This window comes from Parasteatoda tepidariorum, chromosome 4, assembly GCF_982258835.1.
Source record: "Parasteatoda tepidariorum strain Cologne lab strain chromosome 4, Ptep-v5.0, whole genome shotgun sequence".
Taxonomy (NCBI): Eukaryota; Metazoa; Arthropoda; class Arachnida; order Araneae; family Theridiidae; genus Parasteatoda; species Parasteatoda tepidariorum.
Window position 1 is genome coordinate 71,013,829 of NC_141758.1, and position 24,967 is coordinate 71,038,795.

General features: G+C 31.0%; 2 protein-coding genes across 2 annotated transcripts; one reads left to right on the forward strand and one right to left on the reverse strand.

Moving 5' to 3' along the window:
• Positions 1–1,454: 1,454 nt before the first annotated feature.
• Positions 1,455–23,677, forward strand: LOC107438333 (cell-death-related nuclease 7). The gene is made up of 7 exons (XM_016050605.4): positions 1,455–1,928; positions 5,410–5,575; positions 6,545–6,617; positions 15,368–15,523; positions 18,579–18,785; positions 20,602–20,864; positions 23,527–23,677. Exons 1-7 carry the CDS (start codon positions 1,822–1,824, stop codon positions 23,632–23,634), a joined length of 1,080 nt encoding a protein of 359 aa, XP_015906091.1. The 5' UTR covers positions 1,455–1,821; the 3' UTR covers positions 23,635–23,677.
• Positions 12,386–13,060, reverse strand: LOC147811050 (uncharacterized). The gene has a single exon (XM_087161349.1). The coding sequence runs from the start codon at positions 12,934–12,936 to the stop codon at positions 12,496–12,498; it is 441 nt and encodes a 146-aa protein (XP_087017475.1). The 5' UTR covers positions 12,937–13,060; the 3' UTR covers positions 12,386–12,495.
• Positions 23,678–24,967: the final 1,290 nt, after the last annotated feature.

A 24,967-nucleotide genomic window follows, 5' to 3' on the forward strand; every position in this document is an offset into this window, starting at 1 on the left:
AATACTATTCCTATTTTAAATAAAATATTCAAATGCTGAAATAAAATAAGCTTTTAAGGTGTTAACCTTTTGACGCAGGCAGAACACCTGTGTCCCTTTTTATATATTTTTTCTGACACTCTAATTATAAACGAAAATGTATTTTAATATATTCTTAATTATAAGAAATAGTCTAATAGTTACTAAAAAATCTGTTAGATTATCGGAATTTCATTTCTACTAAAATGTTAAATCCAAAAAGAAAAAAGAATTATAATTCCTTTTTTTATTGATATTTGAAAATTTATCAATAATTTATTTTGTGAATTAAAGAATTATCATTGATGAAAAACTGTTCTCCTAAATCTATTTAACAGCAGATAAGTGCAAATTTGGAAAATAATAGTTCGGAAGATTTTACTTTTAACGCAGAAAAAGGATCAGATGCTCCATGCTCTATTTCATAACCATAAATAAACAAAAACTAATTTACTTCCTTTAATCTCAGTTCAGAATAAATGCTTCAAGATCAATAATTCTCTAAATATAAATAATTCAAGTATAACTACTACCAATATATATACAAGAATTAACCTATTACCATTTCGCCATAATGTATTTTTTCGTATTTTACTTTATTTACACAACAATAAATTAATATGCAAATTAAAAACTAATGTGTCTGAAAGGAGACCAAATGAAATATATGAGATTCCCCACTTTATAAAAGAAATTTCACGAAAACAGTTTTTTTACTTAGCACCTAAATTATATAATAAATTACCATTCCAGCTGCAAAACATCCAAATATATTCTTTTTTTAAGCGGGCTTTTATGATGAACATTGACGATTTAGACTTCTATTTTTCACTTAAAAGGAAGCATTTGATTTTTTATACCAGCCTTGTGCCAATCCAAATGAATTTCTTATGTTACCTTTGTTACTTTTTTATATAGTTTCATGGCTTTTTTTTCCTATTATTACAGTGTTCAGTATATGATGTCTTATGATGAGCAAAATAATTCATGATTGTAATATCCCCCCCCTTTTCTTTTAAATTTCTAATTTAAATTTATTGTATTACTTTTCTTTGTCGCCTGGACAGGATTTTCCTCTTGACGACGAATATATATTCTTCGTATTTTTGTGTTTGTTTTGTTCCCAATAAAGTTATATTAGTTTGTTAAAAAAACTGTTACAATGCTAAATATAATTTTTGTTTTTACTTATTTTGACCTAAAACAATACAAAATAATGAAAAAAGTGCGAAAAAGTATGTTCAATAAAAATTCTGCCTCAAGTGTTAAGCAATTCTTTTAAGTAATAATAAACTTCAATATTTATGAAAAAAGTGTCTAAATATATTTTATCTGCGAATTATTTCTAGTTGTCTCGTTTCTATTTTTGGCATGCTATGAAAACAATGGGAATAATCTAAAAGTATTTCTTAATAAGCATTGTGAAAACACAAATGCTTTAAATTAAAAAAGTTACCCGTGTCATGTCAGCTGACGTATTTTTCTGCAACCATTTATCAGCTAAGCATACAAAACTTAACTCACAAACACAAATAAAATGTAATTGACCATTTATCTTGATAAAAAAATGCGTGTTTTCAGTATTTGCCTGAAAGAGTTTTGTTTCCGAAATACAGACGAATGAGAATTTGTATAGAACTTAATTGTGACTTAACTCTGAATCCTGAATTAGAATTAGCACTTTATGAGCTCACATAAGCATTAATTTCAACTGTACCGATGTGCATTAACAAAGAGTTTTGAAATAGAAAGAAGCACCAAAACTAGAAGCACTTTATTATCAGATTTTAGCCATTACACAATATGCCTTTCCTTGTATATTTTTTATACATTTGCATGTGTGTATCTCTTGATATTAAAGAAGCCTTTGCAATAAGCTGCAAAAATGAACAAAATCAAGACATTGATTGGTAAGTTGGCTAAAAGTGTTTTTACTTGTTTTTTTTAAAAAAAACCATTAATAATTGACTATTTGCCTGACATTGTGTTATTTATCATATGAATAGTTCCTGAGAAATCGAATTTTTAAGAAGCCGTATTTTTAAAATTCTCAGGAACTATTCAACCAGTTTCGGGCAAATTTTGTATTTTGCCATGTAAAATTACGTACCTTAAAATGATGCAAAAATTATATATCTTACAATTCAAAATTTTACGACTATTGTTTAATAAAATTATGAAAAAATCAATATATATATATATATTTCTCTTACATAGCGACAAAAAAAGCCTCATTACAACTCCCCGAATGGCAACGCTAGAAAATTGACTAATGATAGTCGCTAAAAATGTCACATGCCAAATCTAGCTGAGGTGGCTCGACATATTGCACTTTTTAAAAACGGAAACTGAAATAACCAGAGAGAGCATTCTCACCAAGTGGGATCTCTTCCGAAATTCATCCTATAATCTCATACTATTAAGCTAGGCAGAAGTGAGTAGTCTTTGTCGATAGATCCCTATTTTAGTATTTTGTCGAAAACGCTTTTTTTCACGAATTTATATATTACGAATTTATTTGTCGATTTTTGATTTATATCACGAATTATACTATAGCACATTTCTAATAGGTTTAACGAATTGCATGTCATTTATTTGAATTCAAATTTATTTTAATGACTTAGTATTTACTAAAAAGATGTAATTTTTTTTTTTTTTTAAAGTTGTTATGTGGATTTGAATGATTGCTTTGAATTCTTAGAACTTTGTGCATTTGCAATGTAGCTAAGTTAGTAGCGAGTGACGCGAGCTTGGTTTGCGAAGTTTGGAGCCATATAAGATAGTGTAGCAATTTTCGGGGGTTGACGAGCATGAGCGAGCAGGGGGCGCAGCCTATTAGTAATTCATATTTTCTAAAATTCGTTTTTGCATGGAATTATCTTTGCATAAACAAATTTCATAATTGCGTGCAAAAATTTTTCAATTCACTTAAAAAGATCTCGAGATGGGGCGAAATGTGCAAAAAGGAAAATTAATACGAAGGGGTCTAAAATTAGGATTGCTCTCCTGACTAAACTATTGGAACCACATTGCGTCTTCTTTCCCTGATTTCGGCTACTTTCTATATTTTGGAAATCCAAAATCCGAATCCATCTAAAAAAAGAAATTTTTATTCAAAAAAACTACGTTTTTATGTCTGATTTCGTAGCTTAAATATAATCTGCACTAATTAATTAGCATATTTAACTGTGCAAAACTGAGAGTTTTAGGGGTTTTTTTTACGTAAAATACATTTGCATCTATAAATGATTAGATTAAAATATTTAATTAAATAAAGATTCAGAAAAACATTTGCAACTAAATTTGAAATTTGGGTGAAAATTTTGATAATGTCGTGACATCTCCTCTGAGTCTCTGAGCAAACATTTGATCCCGATTTCGTGCACCAAACGTAGTAGTAAGATATTGTTTTCGATAATTCCTTGTGAAACATAACTTCAGAATACAAATCCAAATTGGTTGTACCATTTTAAATGAAGTGACATATTTTCATATTAGCTAATATGTTTTAGCAAACCTAAATTCAATGAAAAAAAGCAAATTTATAAAATAAAAAAATATATAATTAAGTATAATTACAAAATGTATAAATAATAAAATTCAGTTCTTTTATTAAATTTTACATTGTCTTTATTTTTTTCAACTAGTAACTGGTTTTGTCAAAAATTAACTTAAACATCTCAACTATATGCGCTTTTGAGTAGTGCACAAGCTTTACGACTCTAAATCATGTTCCTGGAACTCATAACATTTTTTGTATCACATAGTTGAAGTATCTCGGTTAATCAGACATTATTTACTTAACTAAATTATTTTAACTTTTGTACTTTTAGTGATATTTAATTTCGTAAAACATCGTTTTTTATCTCTTTCAAATGTAAATAAAAATTTCAAAAAAAAATATCATTTTTGCTTCTTCTGAGATCACCCGTAATCTCTTAGTTCAAATTCGAATTCCACATCAAAAGCTGTAAAAAAAATCCATAGAATTTACGGCTTTGAACCAACAGCTGGGTTGGTTGTGCAAACCACAAAACTTACAAAGTAAATCCGTGGCCTCAAAGGTTTTTTTACTTACAAGAACAAGTTTTTTTTTTATTTTATTCAAAGAAAACTTGTTCTTTTTTTCGTAGAAAATCCTTTATCAGGCAGATTTTTTACCGTAACAAAACAAGTTTTTACAACAAAATTAAATCTGTTCTCTCAACAGACTTTTATCATATAAGAACAAGTTTTCTCAGTGAAAGTTGCGAAGTAAGTCTGTACTCGCACCAGATGTGAATATTTTATGTTGGCAAAATTTGTACCGGGCAGTCATTGTTGAGATTCGAAGCGGGTACACTTTATTGAGAGGCGCGTGCTCTGTCACCTGAGCCATTGCGGCTGAAGAGTTTAATTAGTAAGTAATTGTGATCGTGGGAATTTTGATTCAGTATTGTATCAATTCGACAGTAAAGTTGAATCGTAGTTGTATTTGCACGATGTTCAAAATCATAGAACAATAACTAGAAAATACGAGACAGTATGGAAAATAATCTTAGAATGATTGGAGAAAAGGTAAAGTTAAATTACGGAACTCAAAACTGCATGACAAAATCTAGAATTTCAACTGTCGGTTTTATTTTGTTTGTGATTTGGGTGAAAAACGGGGGGAAAAACATTTTACCAAAAAATAAAGCTTTAAACCATTAAGGCTGTTTTTCGAAAGCTCCGTCGTATTTTGAAATGGTGCTTTTTCGCGAATAATATGCTGTTCTTATAACTGCTCTAAGTTTGCCTGTTATTTATGACTGTTAGATCAAGTATAGCCTATCTAAAGCCAGCGCTGTCTACGTTTATTTTGATAATGGCTCAAAACGTCAACATGGAGAAAAGTCACGATTTTGTGAAAATCAAAAGCGTTTGTGATCTAATTTTTTAATATTTAAAAACTTACTCCAATGCTCCAATTACCGGAGCTCATAAAAATTTGCAAAAACTGAGAATAGGGCAGTGATTTTTATAATTTTCCTTTAGGTGGAAAACCATTTAATAACTTTTCAAATATTTAAGTTATTCGTCTGTTATAAAGCCTAGATAATTCTTTACGGCAAAATTATACATATAATTTAAGATCATCGCATTGCTTCAAGTGTAAGGCAATTGAACTATGGCGTTTTTTTATTTTTCTTGCCGACGGAGCTTCGAAAGACAGCGTTAAATATGCAGAGAAATTCAGAGGAAACAACGGGTATTTTTTACAGTAATCAACACGCAGAAAGGTTGATGGGGTTATGATTGGAAAACAGTTTTGTTTCACTTTGCAATAAAATTGACTCTCGTATAACTCCAATAAATAGAGTATTACTTATTAAATAGATGTTATATTATCATTGGATTTAAATCTCTTAGGTTCATTCTCTATAAGTTACCCAGACTTGAAGAATCTCCTCATGGATCAAAATATGCATATTTGACATCATCTGATCCGAATTCTTGGAAATTATCTTCAATTTCCATTACGGATGAAAATTCAATGTTGGGGAAAACTTGGAAAGATCTGAAAAGAAATGAAAACGTATGTGAAATTGCTAATAATTATATATTCTAAAGTACAAATATTAAATATATAATTACGTCAATGAAAAAAAGATTATGTAAGGGACCATTTTTTGCAGAAATGTTGTTGTTCATTTACGTCGCACTAGAGCTGCACAATGGGCTATTGGCGACGGTCTCGGAAACATCCCTGAGGATGATCCGAAGACATGCCGTTACAATTTTGATCCTCTGCAGAGGGGATGGCACCCCCTCTTCGGTAGCCCGACGACCTGCGCGCGAAGTCGAGCACTTTGCGGTAGAACAGTTTAACGAGGACTAATACTGCAGACTCTCGGTCACTACTCAGACTGATCCAAAAGGTCACCCACCAGCACACTGACCGCAACAGTGATGCTTGATTTCGGTGATCTACTGGGAACCGTGTCTTAACGATCAGTCCACTGCGGGACTTTGTAGAATTGAGTTTAATAGAATCGAATTTAATTCAAACAGTTTCGAAAAAAATAATAATTTACTGTCAAACATATTCAAAACTTATCAATTCATTAAGGTGATTTCAGAAGCAACAAAATCTGTTTGATTGCCGTTGGTAACTGAAATGAGATGGAAAATTGTATATTGGATAAACCTTCGAGTCTTATTCAACAACTTTATGTTCTTAATCCTGCTTTTCTGAATAGTGTTTCGTCATATTTTGATGACGTTTTGAGCTTTTCTCGCTTAAATGTAAATTTGAGACCCTGATGTGCAATTTTTTTTTATTTATTTCAGACCAGGATTCTAAAATTATACATTAAAGTAATGATTACTTAACATCTTATAAACTTAATCAAACAGATAAACTTAGCTTTAAAAAGCATTATAATCAATAATAAAAGTTATATTACGATTTATATCATTTTCAGTTTTGTTAACTTTAAATAAAATTATTAGTCGATAATTATTTTAATGAATATAATTAAATATATTATAAATATTATTTCAGGCTGCAACATATTTGTTTTACAATGATGAGCCACCAAAAGGTTTTTCAGGATCAGCTGTAGGGCACCTAAAAGGTAAACTTATTTAGAACATATTAATCGGCAAAAATGTTTAATTAAAGCAATTAGAAAGAAAAAGCTGATCAAGAGCTTTTCAATTGAAAGATTAGATTACCTAAGTATATGATAATCTAAAAACTTCATTTGATTCAAAAATTATAAGGGTAAAGGAAATCAACATGTTTCAAGCACTCACATATAGGCACTGAATTTCTAGACTCGCGAGACATGAATGAATGAAATAAAACACAGGGCTCGAAAAACCGCCCGTCCGCCCGTCCTCGGCGGTCAAAAATTGCCTGCGGACAACAAATTTCTCGAATCCAACGTCCGCGCGGACGGCCATTTTCCCGTTAATGTTCGTGATATATTTTCAATTTTTGTCATCTTACAAGCTCCTCACTTCTAAAATGACCCTCTAATCTCGAAATACAGCAACATACTGTGCATGGTGGAATTGATGTTTTCTCTGTCTGGGAGTACTGCAGCGGTTGAAAGGGGCTTTTCAGCAATGAACTTACAAAAAAAAAAAAAAAAAAAAAAAAAAAACATTACGTGCTGGTCTTAATAAATGAAAAACCTCTTACAGATTTCTGTGCAGAAACCTCTGTAAATCATTGGCTTGATTGTGGAACTGGCAAACGTCGTATTTGATTCATTTAAAAAACGCAGTACCATCGGATAAATTGACATGATAATTGACAGATAACTTGACCTTTGTTATTTAAATTATTTCATTAAAGAAATAAATTATTTCATTAAAGAAATAATAGGTTTTACTATTAGTAACCTAGTATTTCTTTTATTACCGTATAATGCTATCCTAGCATTTGTAATCCTAGTAACTACTAATTCATTGTGCAATTTATATAATTGTTAGTAATAAATAGGAGAAAATTATATTTTTATTTATTTAGAAACGACGGGTTAGTTTCAAAGGAGGACGGGTACATTGTTGGACAAGCCGTCCTCGGGGACGGGTAAAATTTCTGACTTTTTTCGAGCCCTGATAAAACAGGTAAGAAAAAGATTGTAGAAGGAAAGTCATCAATAAAGAATGGACCTCCCAATGAGGCGACCCAAGAAAAATGTAGGGAACTGATGTCGTTAACTAGAGAATTCGCATTCATATTTAATGAAATAAGATTCCAGAACATCAAAATGAATTGATGAAACAAGGGTATAAGCAATCTATTATCTGCAGTCTATATTACATATTATCTTTAGGGGACTCAAACTTAATTTTGTTAACAGGGCTGAAAATGACACTAAAACCAATACCAGACAAGATATTAGCAAATCTGTAGAAAACAAAGGATAAAAAATGGTATAGTAATGGTATGGTAAATCCATAGTGAATATTAGAAGAAAAAGGGCGCTTGGGTTCAAAAAGTTTATCAAGACCTAAATTAACTATAGAAGGGATAAATCCATAATTCGCAGCAAGCAAGAAAAAGTTAAGTTCGGAATTTAAAAAAGAGTCAGTGAGAATGTTAAGTGTGCGAAATTTGAAAGTATAAAATATAAATATGTTCTGGATATTAGGGTAATTGGAATTAATATGGATATGGTTTTAAAAAAAACGCAAAATGTTTTAGGTAAGCAGAAGTGAAAAATTATCAGTGTGTTTAATTACTAAAACATATTTAAAAAAAATGTAGAGTAATATGGAAGAATGTTGGGATTGAAGTGTTGTTTCATCGCTTTAATACAAGACATCTTATTCAGAAGGTTAGTAAGTAAGTATTTATTCATCGTTGCTGTTCTATCATTTTCCTGTAGCTGTTGCCATCCAACATATAATAAAATATTTATAATCATCTCATTAATCGATTCAAGAATCGATTAATAGATGGTCTTATGTGCCCTAATTCCATCATTTTTTTAAATTCTGATTTTGCAATTTTTAGTCTATCCGGAGCTAATCTGCGAGGTCTTGCTACTCAGAGTTGGCCAAAAATGTAATCGATTACATTTTTTGATTACAGTAATCAATTACTTGTAATCATGATTACAATTTTCAAAAATTTTGATTACAGCTGTAATCATGATTACAATATTGATTACAGTAATCAATTACTTGTAATCGTGATTACAAAGTTTGATTACAGCTGTAATCATGATTACATAGTCGATTACAGTAATCAATTACTTGTAATCATGATTACAATTTTCAAAAAATTTTGATTACAGCTGTAATCATGATTACAATTTTGATTACAGTAATCAATTACTTGTAATCATGATTACAAGTAATTGCGATTACAAGTAATCACAACAAAAACGATTACAAGTAATTATGATTACAAGTAATCAAAATATATGATTACATGTAATTTGATTACATGTAATTATGATTACATGTAATCTAATTACACGATTACAAGACTATTGTATTCTTATAAATGATTATATTATATAGTAGATAGTAGAATGTATTTTATAATGATACATTTTGCACGTATTAACATGTGCTGCATTTTGTACGTATTTGTATACGTACGAATAAATGTAACTAAAATGTATGTACATATGATTTTATCTAGTGCATTTTATCTAGTGCATGATATTTCACACACATGTACATACACTTATATTGTAGGTATAAAATATATGTACGTATGTATATAGATAATAATTACGTATGTATGTGCAAACAATGTAGACATGTACATTTATACACAATGAATATATGCATTTTATGCAAATATTTGTGTATGTAAAATGTATATCTATGTTCATGTACGCATGTATATACAAGTACTTGTGTTTGCACGAACATACAAACATTGTCTGTACAATGTATGTCCCATGCATGTATGTGCAATTTATTTATGAACAGTACAATATATGTATGTATACATGTACATGATATGCATGTCCAGTGTATTTATGTACATGTACATAATATGTTCATGCTCAATGTAAGTATCCAAATATGCATAATACATTTGTGTACGATTGTACGTACATTGGGCGTATTTATATTTCACATATATTCATACATGCATTCGACATGCATAACGTACGTACATACACACATTTGAGATGCATATATTGTACAGATGTATATACATATAGCGTACAGATGTATATTCATATAATGTACATATGATGAAATAAACATATAATGTTCATATAATGTACATATGTGTGTACATATACAGTACATATGTGCATAAATATATTGGGCATAATTCTTTCGTACAAATTTTACATGTGTACATGCATGCTATCCCTATCTATGCATATGGTGCAATGTATATATGTCCAATGAATGTATCCACGCATGTACAATACAAGTATGTTCCATGTATGCATATCCATATGTACTATATATGCACGTACAATACATGAATGTATGTACATACATTGTACATGCGTACATACATTACACGTATACATATGTACATTACATTTATGTCTAAATATGTGTACAATGCAATAAATAAAATGCATGTAAGTTAACTTTTAATGACTCAAGCAAGTTAAATGACAAAATCAAGCGATATTTAAATTTAGTTTTCAGCCTTAATTGTTCTATATCATTTTGAAATTCTGTGAATAAAAAATTATTTTCAGGTATTTTCATGAAATGTTTGACAATATAGATTTATTTTTTTTATAACATAATGCATGATTCATAGAAATTTTTTAAATGGTAAGAAAAACGGTAAATTTTATGTGTGGCATTAATATTTAGAAATTCCAAATAAAATTATCGTTTGCTTTCTAAAAAATATGATGTCGAGTTTCATATGCCTTAGAATAAATTTTAAAACAAATTTTAATAACTTTACTCATCTAAATTTTTTTAATGTATGCACAATGTATGTGTATATTGTAATTACATATATTTAAATGTACGCATGTATTTGTACATTACTTGTAATTATGTACATGTATACGTTGTATGGACATGCATACATTGTGCATATAACTATTTTTTTGTACATCCATGCATTACATGCGCATAAGTATTAACAAAGTATGTAGTTATACAAGTACATACGTAAGTTGTACATAAGTACATACTGTGCGTAAACATATATTGATGTACATATAAATATGCATGTATACATGTACGCATTTTATTTACGCAACTATGTGCATATATTGTACCTTTAAATAACATTCTTACATATTGTTCGCAAATACGTACAATTTTGTATACAAACGTACATTGCATATACGTGCTATTATCGTAAATTTATACAATATATGCACTTAAGTACATAAAAGCATGCAAACGCATAAACATTATTTTCATATACGTTCATACATACATTGTCTATGTATACAAAGATACAAAACATTGCCTTTTTGTACAAACTAACATACATGCGTACATGTATCATAAATGCATAATTATATGTACTAAGCATATGCGCATTGCATTAAGTATATTACAATATAATTATGAATGTTGTACGTACAAACTACGTTTGTGCATACATTGTATGTATAGGAATCGCAAATTGTACGTTCATGCGTGCGTACATTCTATGTACATAAAAATATGTAAACACATGAATACTTACATAAAAAACTTGACTATAATATACAATCGTAATAACTTGTAATCGTATAGTTTGATTACAAGTAATCACAATTACATGTAATCAAATTACATGTAATCATGATTACATGTAATCATATATTTTGATTACTTGTAATCATAATTACTTGTAATCGTTTTTGTTGTGATTACTTGTAATCGCAATTACTTGTAATCATGATTACAAGTAATTGATTACTGTAATCAAAATTGTAATCATGATTACAGCTGTAATCAAAATTTTTTGCAAGTTGTAATCACGATTACAAGTAATTGATTACTTGTAATCGTGATTACAAGTAATTGATTACTGTAATCAAAATTGTAATCATGATTACAGCTGTAATCAAAATTTTTTGAAAGTTGTAATCACGATTACAAGTAATTGATTACTTGTAATCGTGATTACAAGTAATTGATTACATAGCTGTAATTATCTGTAATCAATTACAGTTGTAATCGATTACTGTAATCAACGGCCAACTCTGTTGCTACTACTGGAGGACCTACCGTATTTATAAAATGAAGGGTGTTATGTTTTACGGGTTGATTGGGATCCGGTAATTTAGTAATTGAGGGAAATTCTGCTAAAAGTGAATGAATCACGGAATCACCTGATATTGTTTTAACTGAATGCAAAATTGTTTCCTTAACATGACCTTTTGTTTTAAATTTAGTCGTCAAATCTCTTAGACATTTATTGCGTAAATCTGGCACTAAAGCAAAAGAGTGAAGGAAATCGGCACCTAATATTGGCGTCGTAATATTAGCAATAAAAAATGACCAAGAAAAAATTCGTCTTAATCCGAAATCTAAAGAAAGTGTTTTTTGTCCATAAACATTAATTGGTGTAGAATTAGCAGCGAAAACTGTTTGCAGAGGAATATTTCTTTTTTTGAATATAATTTGCCGGGAGAATGGACACGTCGGATCCAGTATCGACCAGAAATGATAAGTTTGTTGTCCGGTCTCGAATGAACAGGCGACGCGATGTTTGTGGCAAAGAACATGTCGCGTTTATTCTTCGCCAACTCCGTTTTCCCGAAACTTACATGGCATAACGCATTTTCCTGGTTTACATTTGTTTCCAAAATTGCGATGGTACCAGCAAACAGATGAATCTCGTTTTTTAACACTATTACTTCTGTTCCTGCGATAAGGAGAACGAGAGCGAGAAATTTCAAGTTTATCAATTCTTTCATTTAATTTTTTTATTTGGCGAAGTAATTTCTCTTCCATTGAATTTGAATCGTTTTCAGTTATAGAGTGGGTTTCCATGGGAACTGGCGTGACTTCTAATATCTTATCGGAAATGTCGGCTGCTTTTTCTAAAGTTTAATCTGAAACAGCTGCTAAAATCGTTTGTACTGATGTTGGCAAACGCTGCAAAAATAATTCTAACATAAGCTTTTCAGGGACTTTTAATGTTTCTGCACGACGTTTCATAATCCTTAATAGTTCGGAAGGCTTCCTGTTACCCAGTTCTTCACCAGACAAAAGTTGGCGAATTTCTTGTTGCGATGACTCGCCTGATCTAACAATTAATTCTGTTTTTAAATTATTGTAAGGATCTGTAGCATCAGGATTCATTAAAATATCTCGTACAATCGATGCAATCTCTGGCGGTAATTGAGAAACAATGTAATTATATTTGGTTATAGATTCTGTTATAGGTTTGGGAGATGCCAATCTAAACGTGCTTTCACACATAATAAACCAAAGAGCAGGATCTGATCTGTTATATAGTGGTATTTGTACAGCACTTACCTCAGACATGGCGAAAGAAGTCTGAATGGCGTCACCAGATTTTTTTTTTTCAAACTGAGATCAGAATCAAACTAAACAAAATTCTTGATGGGTATAATTAATATCAATTCAAATCGTCCGCATAGTCACCATTGAAGTGTTGTTTCATCGCTTTAATACAAGACATCTTATTCAGAAGGTTAGTAAGTAAGTATTTATTCATCGTTGCTGTTCTATCATTTTCCTGTAGCTGTTGCCATCCAACATATAATAAAATATTTATAATCATCTCATTAATCGATTCAAGAATCGATTAATAATAATACTACAGGATCAACTGTGCTTAAGCTTAAAATTGTTTTTAAATGCTTGACTTTATTATTACTTTCAACTTTATTATTTTGGAAGCAATTTTTCACATTTTCAGCATATCAAATATACTATTAAGAAGAGTAAGTTTATATTATCAAGTTCCGGCTTCAGTTCATTTCGATAAAAATAATTCATACTGTATGCATATTACTTTTAAATACCCAAGTTTTTGCATTTTAAATGAACAAACTTTTTAACAAGTGCACAAACTGTTAAATTCTAAAATTGAGTTCATATTTTCGTTATATTTCTGTACAAATGGTTATCGAAGGCTGGGATAGCCTGGTTGGCAGTGCGCCGGATTCTCGTTCGTGATAACGGGAGTTCGAATCCAGCCGGCCGAAGATGCCCCGTGCAGTAAATGGTGACTGGCGCACGTTAAATCTCTCGGTCACAAAGTCCTCCATGCTCTCATAACAAATAAATACCCCTGGGGGTACTAAATTGGAGATTGATCGTTATCTGGTTCAGGTCAAAATTACGATCTGTAGATGAATGAATGGATGTATGAATGGGTCCACCCTATAAACGGGAGTGGCAGAAGTCGAATTCTCGGCCATAGATGGCGCCACTGGAAAGCAAGAACAATCACACTCCCTCTGCCTTAATGGCCGTCAACAACAACAACAATGATCATCGAAATTTTAAGGCTAAAAATTAGTTATTTTTCGATTTTTTTAGCTTAATTAGTTCTTTGCAGAAATGAATAGGTTAATTATTTGTTAATTTAATGTTGAAACTTACTTTCAAGCTTACAAACACGCAAACTTTTAAATTCTAAAATGATGTTTATATTATAGTCATATTTAAATACAAGTGATCATCGAATTTTAAGGCTTGAAATTAGTTACTTTTCGATTTTTTTTCTTTTTGCACCAAAAATTTAATATTATTTCACCAAAACATTTGTATGGTAAAATTCTGCATGCGAAATATTACTTATAAAATTTTCTTAATGTCACTTTCTAATCCAAAAATGATAAAACAAAACTAATTAACTGATTATCATTTTCTTCTATTATCACTGCTTGATTGACCAATAAATATGAGCTGTTCTGCATTCACCACCTTTGATGTATAATTTTAAAATCCTCATCAATAATATTAGTGAAGCGGTTGTACACACTACTAGTCACGAATTGATATCTAGAAAAAAAACAGCCAAAAACTTTATAAAAACAGCATAAAACACTCTCAAATTCAATCTAAGGAATGTGGAATCGAAATCATTCAAACCAATTTACGCTTAGTGAGACAAAGAGATTTTATCACCGTCTTTTACTTATCACCGTTTACTTATCATTCAAACCAATTTACGCTTAGTGAGACAAAGAGATTTTATCACCGTCTTTTACTTATCACCGAGATTTTATCACCGTTTTGTGGGTTTTCATGCTACCTGTATTAATTGACCTCTTGACCTCGGCTATGATAAAATTTCAAAATTCATTTTTGGAAAAGAATCGGAAATTATTTGTTAAAAGCAATGATGGTAAATCATCTCGAGTATAGCACTTTAAAAAGAAAAGAAGTAGGACCATCATCAAAAACAAATGTCTGTTTACTAGAAATGATGGGGGGGAGGCGCGATAGCTCAGGGAATAGAGCGTTCGCCTTCCAATGAGGTGAACCGAGTTCGAATCCCAACCATGGCTGGTCGATACGAATTCCGCATCTGGCTCGCACCAACCACAGTGTTGACATGAAATATCCTTAGTGGTAGAGGGATCCCCTTGCCATCAGACTAACCGTGGGAGGTTCTAGTGGTCTTACTCTCCATGTAACGCAAATGCATGCTAGTTCCATCAAAAAGTCCTCCACGAGGGTAAATTTCTCCCAATACTTGAACAAGGAGTTCTCTTGTCTTCTGGATTGGGTTCAAAATTACAAGGCTACGGAGTTGAACATTAGTAGTCGTAAACCCAAAATCCAGTTGACTGTTCAACGTCGGTCATAAAATAAAGTGATGGGCATTTAATTCAAAGAAATATTTAAAAAAAAAAAAAAACAATTGCATAGTTGTGAAATTAAATAGAACATTTCGTTCATAGGCATTGTTGTGAAATTAAATAGAACATTTCGTTTATAGGCATTGTTGCGTTTGATGAAAATACAGGTTTCTGGATGATGCACACCGTACCAAAGTTTGGAGTTATAAGCAAATATGAGTATCCAAATTCCGGACTTAAGTATGGCCAATATGCTTTTTGTGTAACATATGGTACATCTCAGTTAAACAAAATCAGTATGTTTTATTGTACATTTATAATATCTATTTATGATAACATCAGTTTTAATAGTTATAACAATTGTGGTTTTAAACTCCTGTATGTGAAAATTGCAACACCTTGAAGGAATCGTCATAATTGAATGAAATTTACTACACAGTTGACTGGTAGTGGTACAAATAAATGATTAAACTTTCAAAGCAAACAAGCAATAACAAGAGATCGAAATCAGTATTTTGTGTAGCCACCACGCACCGCAATAAGCACTGCTACACGACGTGGCATGGAGTCAAGCAAATTTTGAATGTCTGTCTGAGGAAGAGCATTCCATATAGTTTGTATGCGTACCCAAAGTTCGTCTGTAGAAGCAACAGGACGAGGATCACGAGCGAGGCACCGACCAACGAAATGACACACATGTTCAATCGGTGGCATATCTGGGGAATACGCAGGCCAAGGAAGAAGCTGTACCTGTCACAATGCAAGGAAGGATTGAACAGTCTTAGCAATATGAGGACGGGCATGGTCTTGTTGAAATACAGCGCCTGGCAAGGCTTGAAGGAAGGGAACAGCTTGAGGCTGTAAAACTTCACTGATGTACCGGTTGTTGTTTAGATTACCCACAATTCGTAGCAATTGAGATCGTCCATGATATGCTATGGCACCCCAGACCATAACTCCGGGTGTTCGTCCACTGTGGCTTTCGATAATGCACTCCGGAAGGTGGCGTTCACCGGCATAGCGTCTGACACGAATGCGGCCGTAATGGTACCACAAATTAAAGCGGGATTCGTCAGAAAACACGACACGCTGCCAATCAGCAAGCCAGTTCCTATGCTGATTGGCCCATTGAAGCCGAAGGCGGCTATGGGTTAGCGTGATGGTGATCCTGTATAAAGGAGTCCTTGCGCGCAGTCCACGCTGCAGTTGACGTCTACGAATTGACGAAGCACACAATGAAACGCCTGTAGCTATTGACCACTGTGCTGCCAGTTGTCTAGAGGGAGCCGTACGGTCTGCCAGCACCATGAGGACCAGGTGTCTATCATCGCGAGCTGACGTGACATTTCGGGGTCCACTCCCGGATTTCCGAGTTGTCTGACACTCGTCCGTCCACTACTTCCAAACACGAATCACTGTGCTTCTGTTACGCTGTACACGAGAGGCTACTGCACGATAAGACAATCCAGCTTCATGAAGGCCGATGATTCTCCCTCTTTCAAACTCCGTAAGTTGTTAAAATCTCGCTCTCTTTCGTCGAAGAAGCAAAAATAACGTCTGAGCTAACGTTTACCACTAGCAGATAACTACCGATAACCATAAATGCCTCGCTACAGCCGTCTATTTATTCGGATCCATCCGCCGTTCAGAGGGCGCTTCTCAGCATACGCATGCGCTACGGGTCTGAAATTCTAATCATTTGCATATTATGCTCTACTTTGCATTTCCTGAAAATTTCAGCTCACTCGCGTAAGTCCTTCATGGTGTTGCAATTTTCACAAACATGAGTTTATATTGCTCTAAAAAAAGCTTTAGTGCGACTATCTAACAGTAAATCTATTTTAATAGGTTAATTTATAAATTGCAGAATTTAAAAAAGAATCTAAATATGCTGCTCTTAAAATATTGTTTATTTCAGATTATTATGCATGCTTTACTAGATTAATATAACCTCAGTAAAGCTTGTAAGCACATTCCACTTACTGTTACATTTTGTATTACTGCGTCCAAACTAAAGGATTTAGAAACTATAAATTACGATATTGTGTAGAAAAATGTGCAAAAAGTACGATGAAATTAAAAAAAATTAACATTCAATGATAAAATCAAAGATTATTAACTGATAAACTTGTAAGGAAAAAAATACCATCGCAGGAATGCAATTACAGACTTGAAATTTGACGCACTGATAGGACTATTTCTGTTCATGAACTTAACACAAACTTTTTTTAAAAACAAATTCTAATTTGTTCAAAGAATATTGCAATTTTAAGTGCTTTTTTGTAAGTTTTTCTCCTATTTTCTGCTTTATCTAACATTTTGTTTTGCTGCAATTTTAAGTTCTTTTTTTGCTAACATTTTTGCTTTTTATTTTTTGCTTTTAATAACGTTTATTTATCCATTGTTGCATAAAAATATATTTGCCTTTCTCTCCCTCGAGATCTTTATTTTATAAGCTCACACTCAAATTAATGTCAGAAGTAACAAACAAATGAATAAATAAAATTAAAAAGAAATAAAGGTAGAGATTTGATATTGCCAGATTGAAGTTTTAACATATATATCGAATTTTTTAAAAATAAAAAGGATTCAAGAAAGATAAAAACCGTTTTCGAATTTGAATTATTATTTCCTACAAAGCTATTATTATATAATGTTAACAAGTAGAAGTTTTTTTAATTGATTACGTTTTATTGTGTCATGCATTCAGTCTTCATAAGCCTAAATATTTTTTTTCTCTAAATACAGTTGATTATTTTACGAATCCAAGTAATCGTTCATTTAGTTACGATTAACATTCTATCAAAAAGTTCTTACATAAAATTTTTATAATTATATATTTTATACAAAAATTGATCTTTCCCTTTTGAAAAGTATCAACTTTAAACAAAAAATAAATATGAGGCAACCACAAGGTTCAGGGATCGAAGCGCGGTCAGAGAGTGAATTCAACCACTCTTTTGAATAATATTTACAAAATATTATTATTAAATTTACATTTTTAGCATGACTGAAATTTAAACAAAATAAAACCTTATTATAACTATTATTTATTATTTTTTTGAACTTCGCATGCTCAAATCCACATTTCTTACGTCAACGTGATGGTGTTCTTTAATATTAAATTGCTGACAATAAACTTGAAATTTAAGCATTAAAATGAGCTGAACTGATTCACTTTTACTACAATATTAGTACCAAGAGCCATAGTTAAAAATAACGTATTAGATGTCAATAATTTTAAAATGAGCAGACTACAAACAATTGGATTTTGATACTTAATGCTTTATAGCATACTTTTGTTGCCTATTTAGCAGTTTCAATTTATAATTAAAAATAATTACATTTCAGGCGAGCATCTTTTGTATTGTAACCCTGATATTTACCTTTACAAAACTTCTGAAAGTGTTGTTCGACAACTAACAGAAAATTCAAGAACATTGTTCAGTGAAAAACCAGCTTTTATCCACAGTTCACCATTTCTGAAAATCTCTACGCTTCAAAGCATTGGAAATCTGGAAATCAAGTCATTTGCAAAAGACAATCAGTTGCATCAAGGTAATATTCTTTTTTCCACTTATATATGCTAAATATTCATTAAAAATTATTCACAAGGAATTAATTATTTCTAGCTATTCAATTAATTACACTGGGCACACATTGTTTTGTTGCGTTTATACAAATATTTCATTTTGCCTAATTCTTGTATAGGGATTTGAAATATGAAATTAGTTTTACACCTAAAGCTACAGATTTTTTAAATGGCAATTTCAGTCTATCTTTTGTTGAAATGTGTAAGTTTAAAAATGCTATATATATATATAGCAGGGGGTCACGTAAAAGTTGCTATAATTTTTTAGGGGAGTCATCAAGATTAAAATTGCGTAGGAAATGTCATCGTACGGTGCTAGGGGTGCTTCCCTATTATGATCCGTTCAGATGCAGACGATGAAACAGTTCATAATATGGGAAGAGCTCCTAGCGGTAATGATGACCTTTCTCTTATGCAATTTTAATCCCAATAATGTGCCCTTACTCCCACAAGAATTTGTCGCAACATTTATGCAACTCCCAGTTTTAAGCAACGTTTCTAAATTTGAACATTTCGGCAAAAAATAGACTAAAAATGTCATTTAAGAAACTGCAACTTGGAGATAGAAACCGATTGCAATTTTGAAATTAACCGTGTGAAAATATCCAATATCTGTTAAAAATCTAATCCAACAGAAAACAAAAAAAGAATATTATTCCATATAATTCATAATAATACATATTCTAAAACATTCAAACAATTATTAGCAATAAATATCACTCAAAGGAATATTCGCCAATGATGTATGCAATGATATTCTGTTAAAAAGCCATTACTATTCTATAGCTAAGAATTTCAAATAATTTAATCTTTAGTACAAATCAAATTTTATAATTCTTGCGCTAATAAAATAGCAGTCCACTCTCAAACCCTATTGGTCCAAAATTGAACTATAATTTCGGTAATCAGAGTCAAATTTATTGCTATCTACATTAGGTGTTTAAATTGAGTCATGTTTCCTTGTTTTGTCCATGTTTCCTTGTTTAATTTCAATCATTATAATATGTAATCAATTCCTTTTTTAAAAAGATACATTTTCTTATTTTTTAAAATGGGTATGCAACAAGCGGCTTTAAAGGTCTAAATAAAATTTAGGTTGGTGCATATGAAATGTTGAATTTTTAAGTGAATATCTAAAACTACATATCATTTTTCAAGCTGTTTAGTTAATCAAAATCATTCTCTTCAGTACACTTTTCCCTAACGAGATTTTAATACATAGATGATTTTTTGAGGAAGTTCTGGTTTTTTTAAGACCAATAAACCCTGAAATGGAATTTTTCAGAACATCTTCATTTTCATTCTGTTTTACCCATAAAAACTGTTCGATATGTTCAAAAAAATAAATCTGATTTGAGAAAGATCCGGTGTTTAAGCTCATTAATTGTAATTTATTTCTCTATCCAATTTGTCCTGACATTGATTCACCTGCATGGTGCCCATGATAAATTGATTGTTAGAAAAGCTAGATACATTAGCTCTATGAGGTTTTTTTATTGAAAAAAAAATAGAAGCACGAACTATATGTTTCATTTTGACGAAGTTTGTTTCTTCGAAGAAGTAACGACAATTATTTCGTCACTTGGACGAAACTTTTGCTCTGAGACAACGGACTAGGCTTTGTAAAAAACGAAGAAAGTTTCTTGAAATTTGAATAATCATTTCTTACAGTGTTTCTAATCACCAAAATCAATCTTACTTTATTTGCTATTATTATCAAAATTAAGTATATTGTTTGTTTTTTTTACTTTATTCAATTAACTCTTCCTACTTTACTTTCAGATTTGTCTAGTGATATTATTGCACCTACCTTGAAAACTTCTTTGATAAGTGAAACATGGCAAAATGGAGCTGGTCATGCTTTACCTGCATCTTGCCAAGGAAAAACACATGTTCTTGATGCCAAATCAATCAAAGTCAATACCATTGATAAGATGGGGGAAACTCAGAGTTTTCCTTTTAGTTCATCCGATGATCACAGCAAATGGGCAGTGTCTATTGAAACTGATGATGACTGGATATGTTTCGCTGATTTGAATAGAATGGTAAGATATCACATACCCGCACAACACAGGGTGCACCGCACTTTCTAATGGAGGAAGCTATAATTATTTAAGCACTGTCTAGATCAGGGGGGGGGGTGAACCTTTATACACTAACGTGCCATTTTCTCTAAAAAATTGCTTGATGAGGTCATAGACGTGCCGTCAAATAATTTTGACTTCGTGATTATTGGGAAAATAATAATACTAAATACTATCAACTCAAAACTCTTTATTTACATTGAAAAAAAAATTTGCAATGTCTCAGTTATACAAGTAATTCAGCTTAAAGTAACATCAATGTGACTTCTGTTGTTGCAGATTAGATGACCAATAACTTATATTAGGTTCTAAGATGTTAGTTTAAGCAGGACTGTTGATTTTTTTTGCTAGTTATTTATTGTTAGCTTGTTTTTTACGGTTATTAATTGTTGTTTAGAAATAATTTTTTTATTAATAATTGTTTAATATTTTGTTTGTTTTTTGTGAATTTTAATTTAATTGTTACATATGCTTCATAGCGTAATAACATTTGTGTAATAACAATTCATAGTGTAACAACAATTGTGATTGGTGGAGTGCCCAAAATATTGTGTCGCGTGCCATAAATGGCACGCGACACAATATTTTGGGACAACAAGGAAAAACTGTTAGCAACGTGCTATGAAACGAAATTTAGTTTTGTTTCATAAAAAGTACAATATATGCTGGGGAAAATGAATTACAAAGTTATAGAAAAATCATAGACAACATTTTTCAAAAACTATTCAACCGATTTCGCTATAATTTGGTATTTCAATGACAATGGGATTTCACTGACGCAATTTAAAATGATGTGCAGAGTATACCTTAATATTTTTCGACAATAATTAAATTAAATGATGAAAAAATAATAAATTATCTTTAGAAAATTATATTCTGCATGAAATTTTCTTCAGATAAAACAGTTATATATGTGTGATTTTTTTATTGTTTTAAATATTTTTAGAGATATGGGGAAATACGCAGAGAGTAAAACATTTATTAAAATACTTAACATCGTTAGGATTAATTACAATTGTTAGGTAACTTATGCCCGTAAATGTCGTCGAACACGACTAGGGCTCTTCGCAATTATAACCTGTTTAAAAAAAGGAGAGAAAAAAAGGGAAAAACATTTCAAATTGGGGAGCAACATTTTCGGGCATTGCCTTTTTAATCCTGATGATGTGCCCTTACAACACTAGAAGTTTGTCGACCCTCTGTTGTATAAGACGTTTTTTGCATTTCGATAAAAAAAATAAACTAAAATTGTTATATAAAAAGAAACACTTTAGCTTTTAGAGAAAGAAACTGATTGCAGATTTAAAATCATTGATACGAAAGTATCTAAGATCTGTTAAAAAATTCTCATGTAGCAGAAAACAAAAATGGTTTAATTCCCGAGTGTAATCATCCTCACAGCTTTTATTCAAAAACCATAGTTCAGCTAATTTTATTCATTCTATGCACACGCCAAAAACAAATTCAGAATCAGAAGCCGCTTTAGCCCTTTGAATTCCGCTGCCCGACATCTATATATATATTTCTCTTACACGGCGATAAAAAAAAAACCTCATTACAACTCCCCGAATGGCAACGCTAGAAAATCAACCAATGATTGCCTCTAAAAATGTCACATGCCAAATCTAGCTAAGATGGCTCAACATATAGCGCTTTTAAAAACGGAAACGGAAATAACCAGGGAGAGCATAAGCTAGGTAGAAGTCTTTGTCGATAGATCTCTCTTTTAGTTTTTTGTCGAAAGCGCTTTTTTTCACGAATATATATTATTACGAATTTATTTGACAATTTTTGATTTATATCACGAATTTATTTGTTTTACTAGAATTTATTTGTTTATGCAGGTTTTTCCATTGCAATTCACTTATTTCAATTTTTAATAGGCTTAATTATAGCCAAAATTTTAACCTTTTTAAAGAGGTATCAGTTTTAGAAATTTTATCTTAAGATTTTATACTATAGCACATTTCTAATAGATTTAACGAATTGCATGTCATTTATTTGAATTCAAATTTATTTTAAGGACTCAGTATATACTGAAAAGATGTAATTTTTTTTTTTTTTTTAAAGTTGTTATATGGATTTGAATGATTGTTTTGAATTCTTAGAATTTTGTGCATTTGCAATGTACCTAAGTTAGTAGCGAGCAAAGTGAGCTTGGTTTGCGAAGCAAACCATTTGAGACTGCGTAGCAATTTTCGGGGGTTGGCGAGCGTTAGTGACCAGGGGGCGTATTATTGTTATTCCTAAAACAATAAGAAAAAATTTTTATTCACATTAAATGTATCCAAAATAATTTGTACTATTTTTTAGTTAGTGTGCTCTCAGCTAATGAACTTTATACATATCATAGCTCGAATATTTTGGGTAATAAAAAAAGTTATTATACACATTAAATATATACAAAATAATTTGTACTATATTTTGGTTAGTATACTCACAGCTAATGAACATTATGCATATCATAGCTCCAATATTTTGGGTTACTTAGCTAATAAAAATTAGGAAGCGCTGTTCTCTCTAGATTGCATTTTCGATGCTAAAAATTCATTTCATTAGTAGAAATACTAGTTTAAAGTATTTATTATTACAATTATTAATATTTTTCTCATCGGTTTTGCAGGAATCTCAAGAAAAACGTGGCGGTGGTGCATTATGTTTTCAATCAAGATCTGTGTGGAAGCAGTTTCACGATGCTGTAGCTGACACTGATATGTGCCCAGACGCATGATTTCAGGATGTTATTTCAACGAAGATTAAAGTGCTTACCAGACTCTTGTTGTTCTAACTTGAATTTTTAATTTATCTTTAGCTTTTGCGACATAATTAAACACAAAAATGAACAAAAAATTTAAAAAACGAAAATTAGAAGAAGATAATAATATACGATTTTCTCGGTTTGTTTAGAAAAAAAAAATCTCACCAATAACTATTCAAGGCAATGACTTGTATTCAGAAGGAAAAAATTAACTGGTACCTGAGTAAATATTTCAGTAAGAATGATTTGACATGCAGTGGAAAACATTGTCTTCATAGTTTTTCCAGTACGTAGAAAACTGAACATTTATCTTTGGTGGAACAGTAGTTTCTCATAAAACCCTACAATGGACCATTAAATTATTCATTAAAAAATTTTAGTCAAATTTTAAATTAAATATTTTAATTTTGAATCAAATTTTAAAAGGATACCTTAAATTTTCTTCTAAGACTTACGGATGCCTTAAACTTTTCTTCTATGTTTTAATTTGGAGAACATCAGTGTTTTACTTTCACATTTATAAAAGTGAAAGTCAAACCTAGAATTGCCTTAAAATTGACCTAAAAAATAATAATTGTAAAACGGGTAATGAATTTAAACACCGATTCAAATAAATTTATCTTAAAGGTAATAAGGTATTATCATTGATTTACGTTATAATAAGATACAAATATTTTAGTTTCAAACTCTAAATTTAGAAAACAAATCAAAAACGTAGTAATATCAGAGTATAATATGGAAAATAAATATTATAAATTGATCCCTTCAAATTTAGTATTCGCGATCGCAACGCTCGAGTACGCCGTCTAGCGGGAGCCTGTAAATATCAGACATTAATTTATCACGTTTTCATTTAGTTCCATCAAAGTCATTGACAGAATCAGACGCCATTTTTTAGCAGCAAATAAGAAACAAAATTTCCCTAAGGAAAAGGCCGAAGAACTTGAAAAAAATCTCCAGAATATTAGTAAATCTTTCAGGAACAGAACACGCCAAACATTTGAAGAAAAATGCCTCAATAATTTTTAATTTCTATTATCAACAAACTTGCAACTGATGACTTCCGATTTCGGATACTGTTACAGATGTGTGTATTAAGGTAAAATGCATTTCTTCTGTCTTCAATTCATTACGAATTAAAGTGAAGTCAACATTGCTTTCGTCATTCCAGTGAATAAATATGAATTCAGAACATACAGAATTGTAACAGTTATAGCATATTCTTCTTCGTTATAGAATAGTATATATTTCTGTATCCATATAATTCGGAAAACAACAATAAAAAATTATCCAAGTTACTTGAAAT

Bases quoted from the DNA above. Each gene is read 5' to 3' on its own strand.
- LOC107438333 (XM_016050605.4), top strand. From the start codon at position 1,822: ATGCCTTTCCTTGTATATTTTTTATACATTTGCATGTGTGTATCTCTT. The intron at 18,786-20,601 runs GTAATATTCTTT...CTTTACTTTCAG, and splicing joins AGACAATCAGTTGCATCAAG to ATTTGTCTAGTGATATTATT. The intron at 20,865-23,526 runs GTAAGATATCAC...TCGGTTTTGCAG, and splicing joins TCGCTGATTTGAATAGAATG to GAATCTCAAGAAAAACGTGG.
- LOC147811050 (XM_087161349.1), bottom strand. From the start codon at position 12,936: ATGTCTGAGGTAAGTGCTGTACAAATACCACTATATAACAGATCAGAT.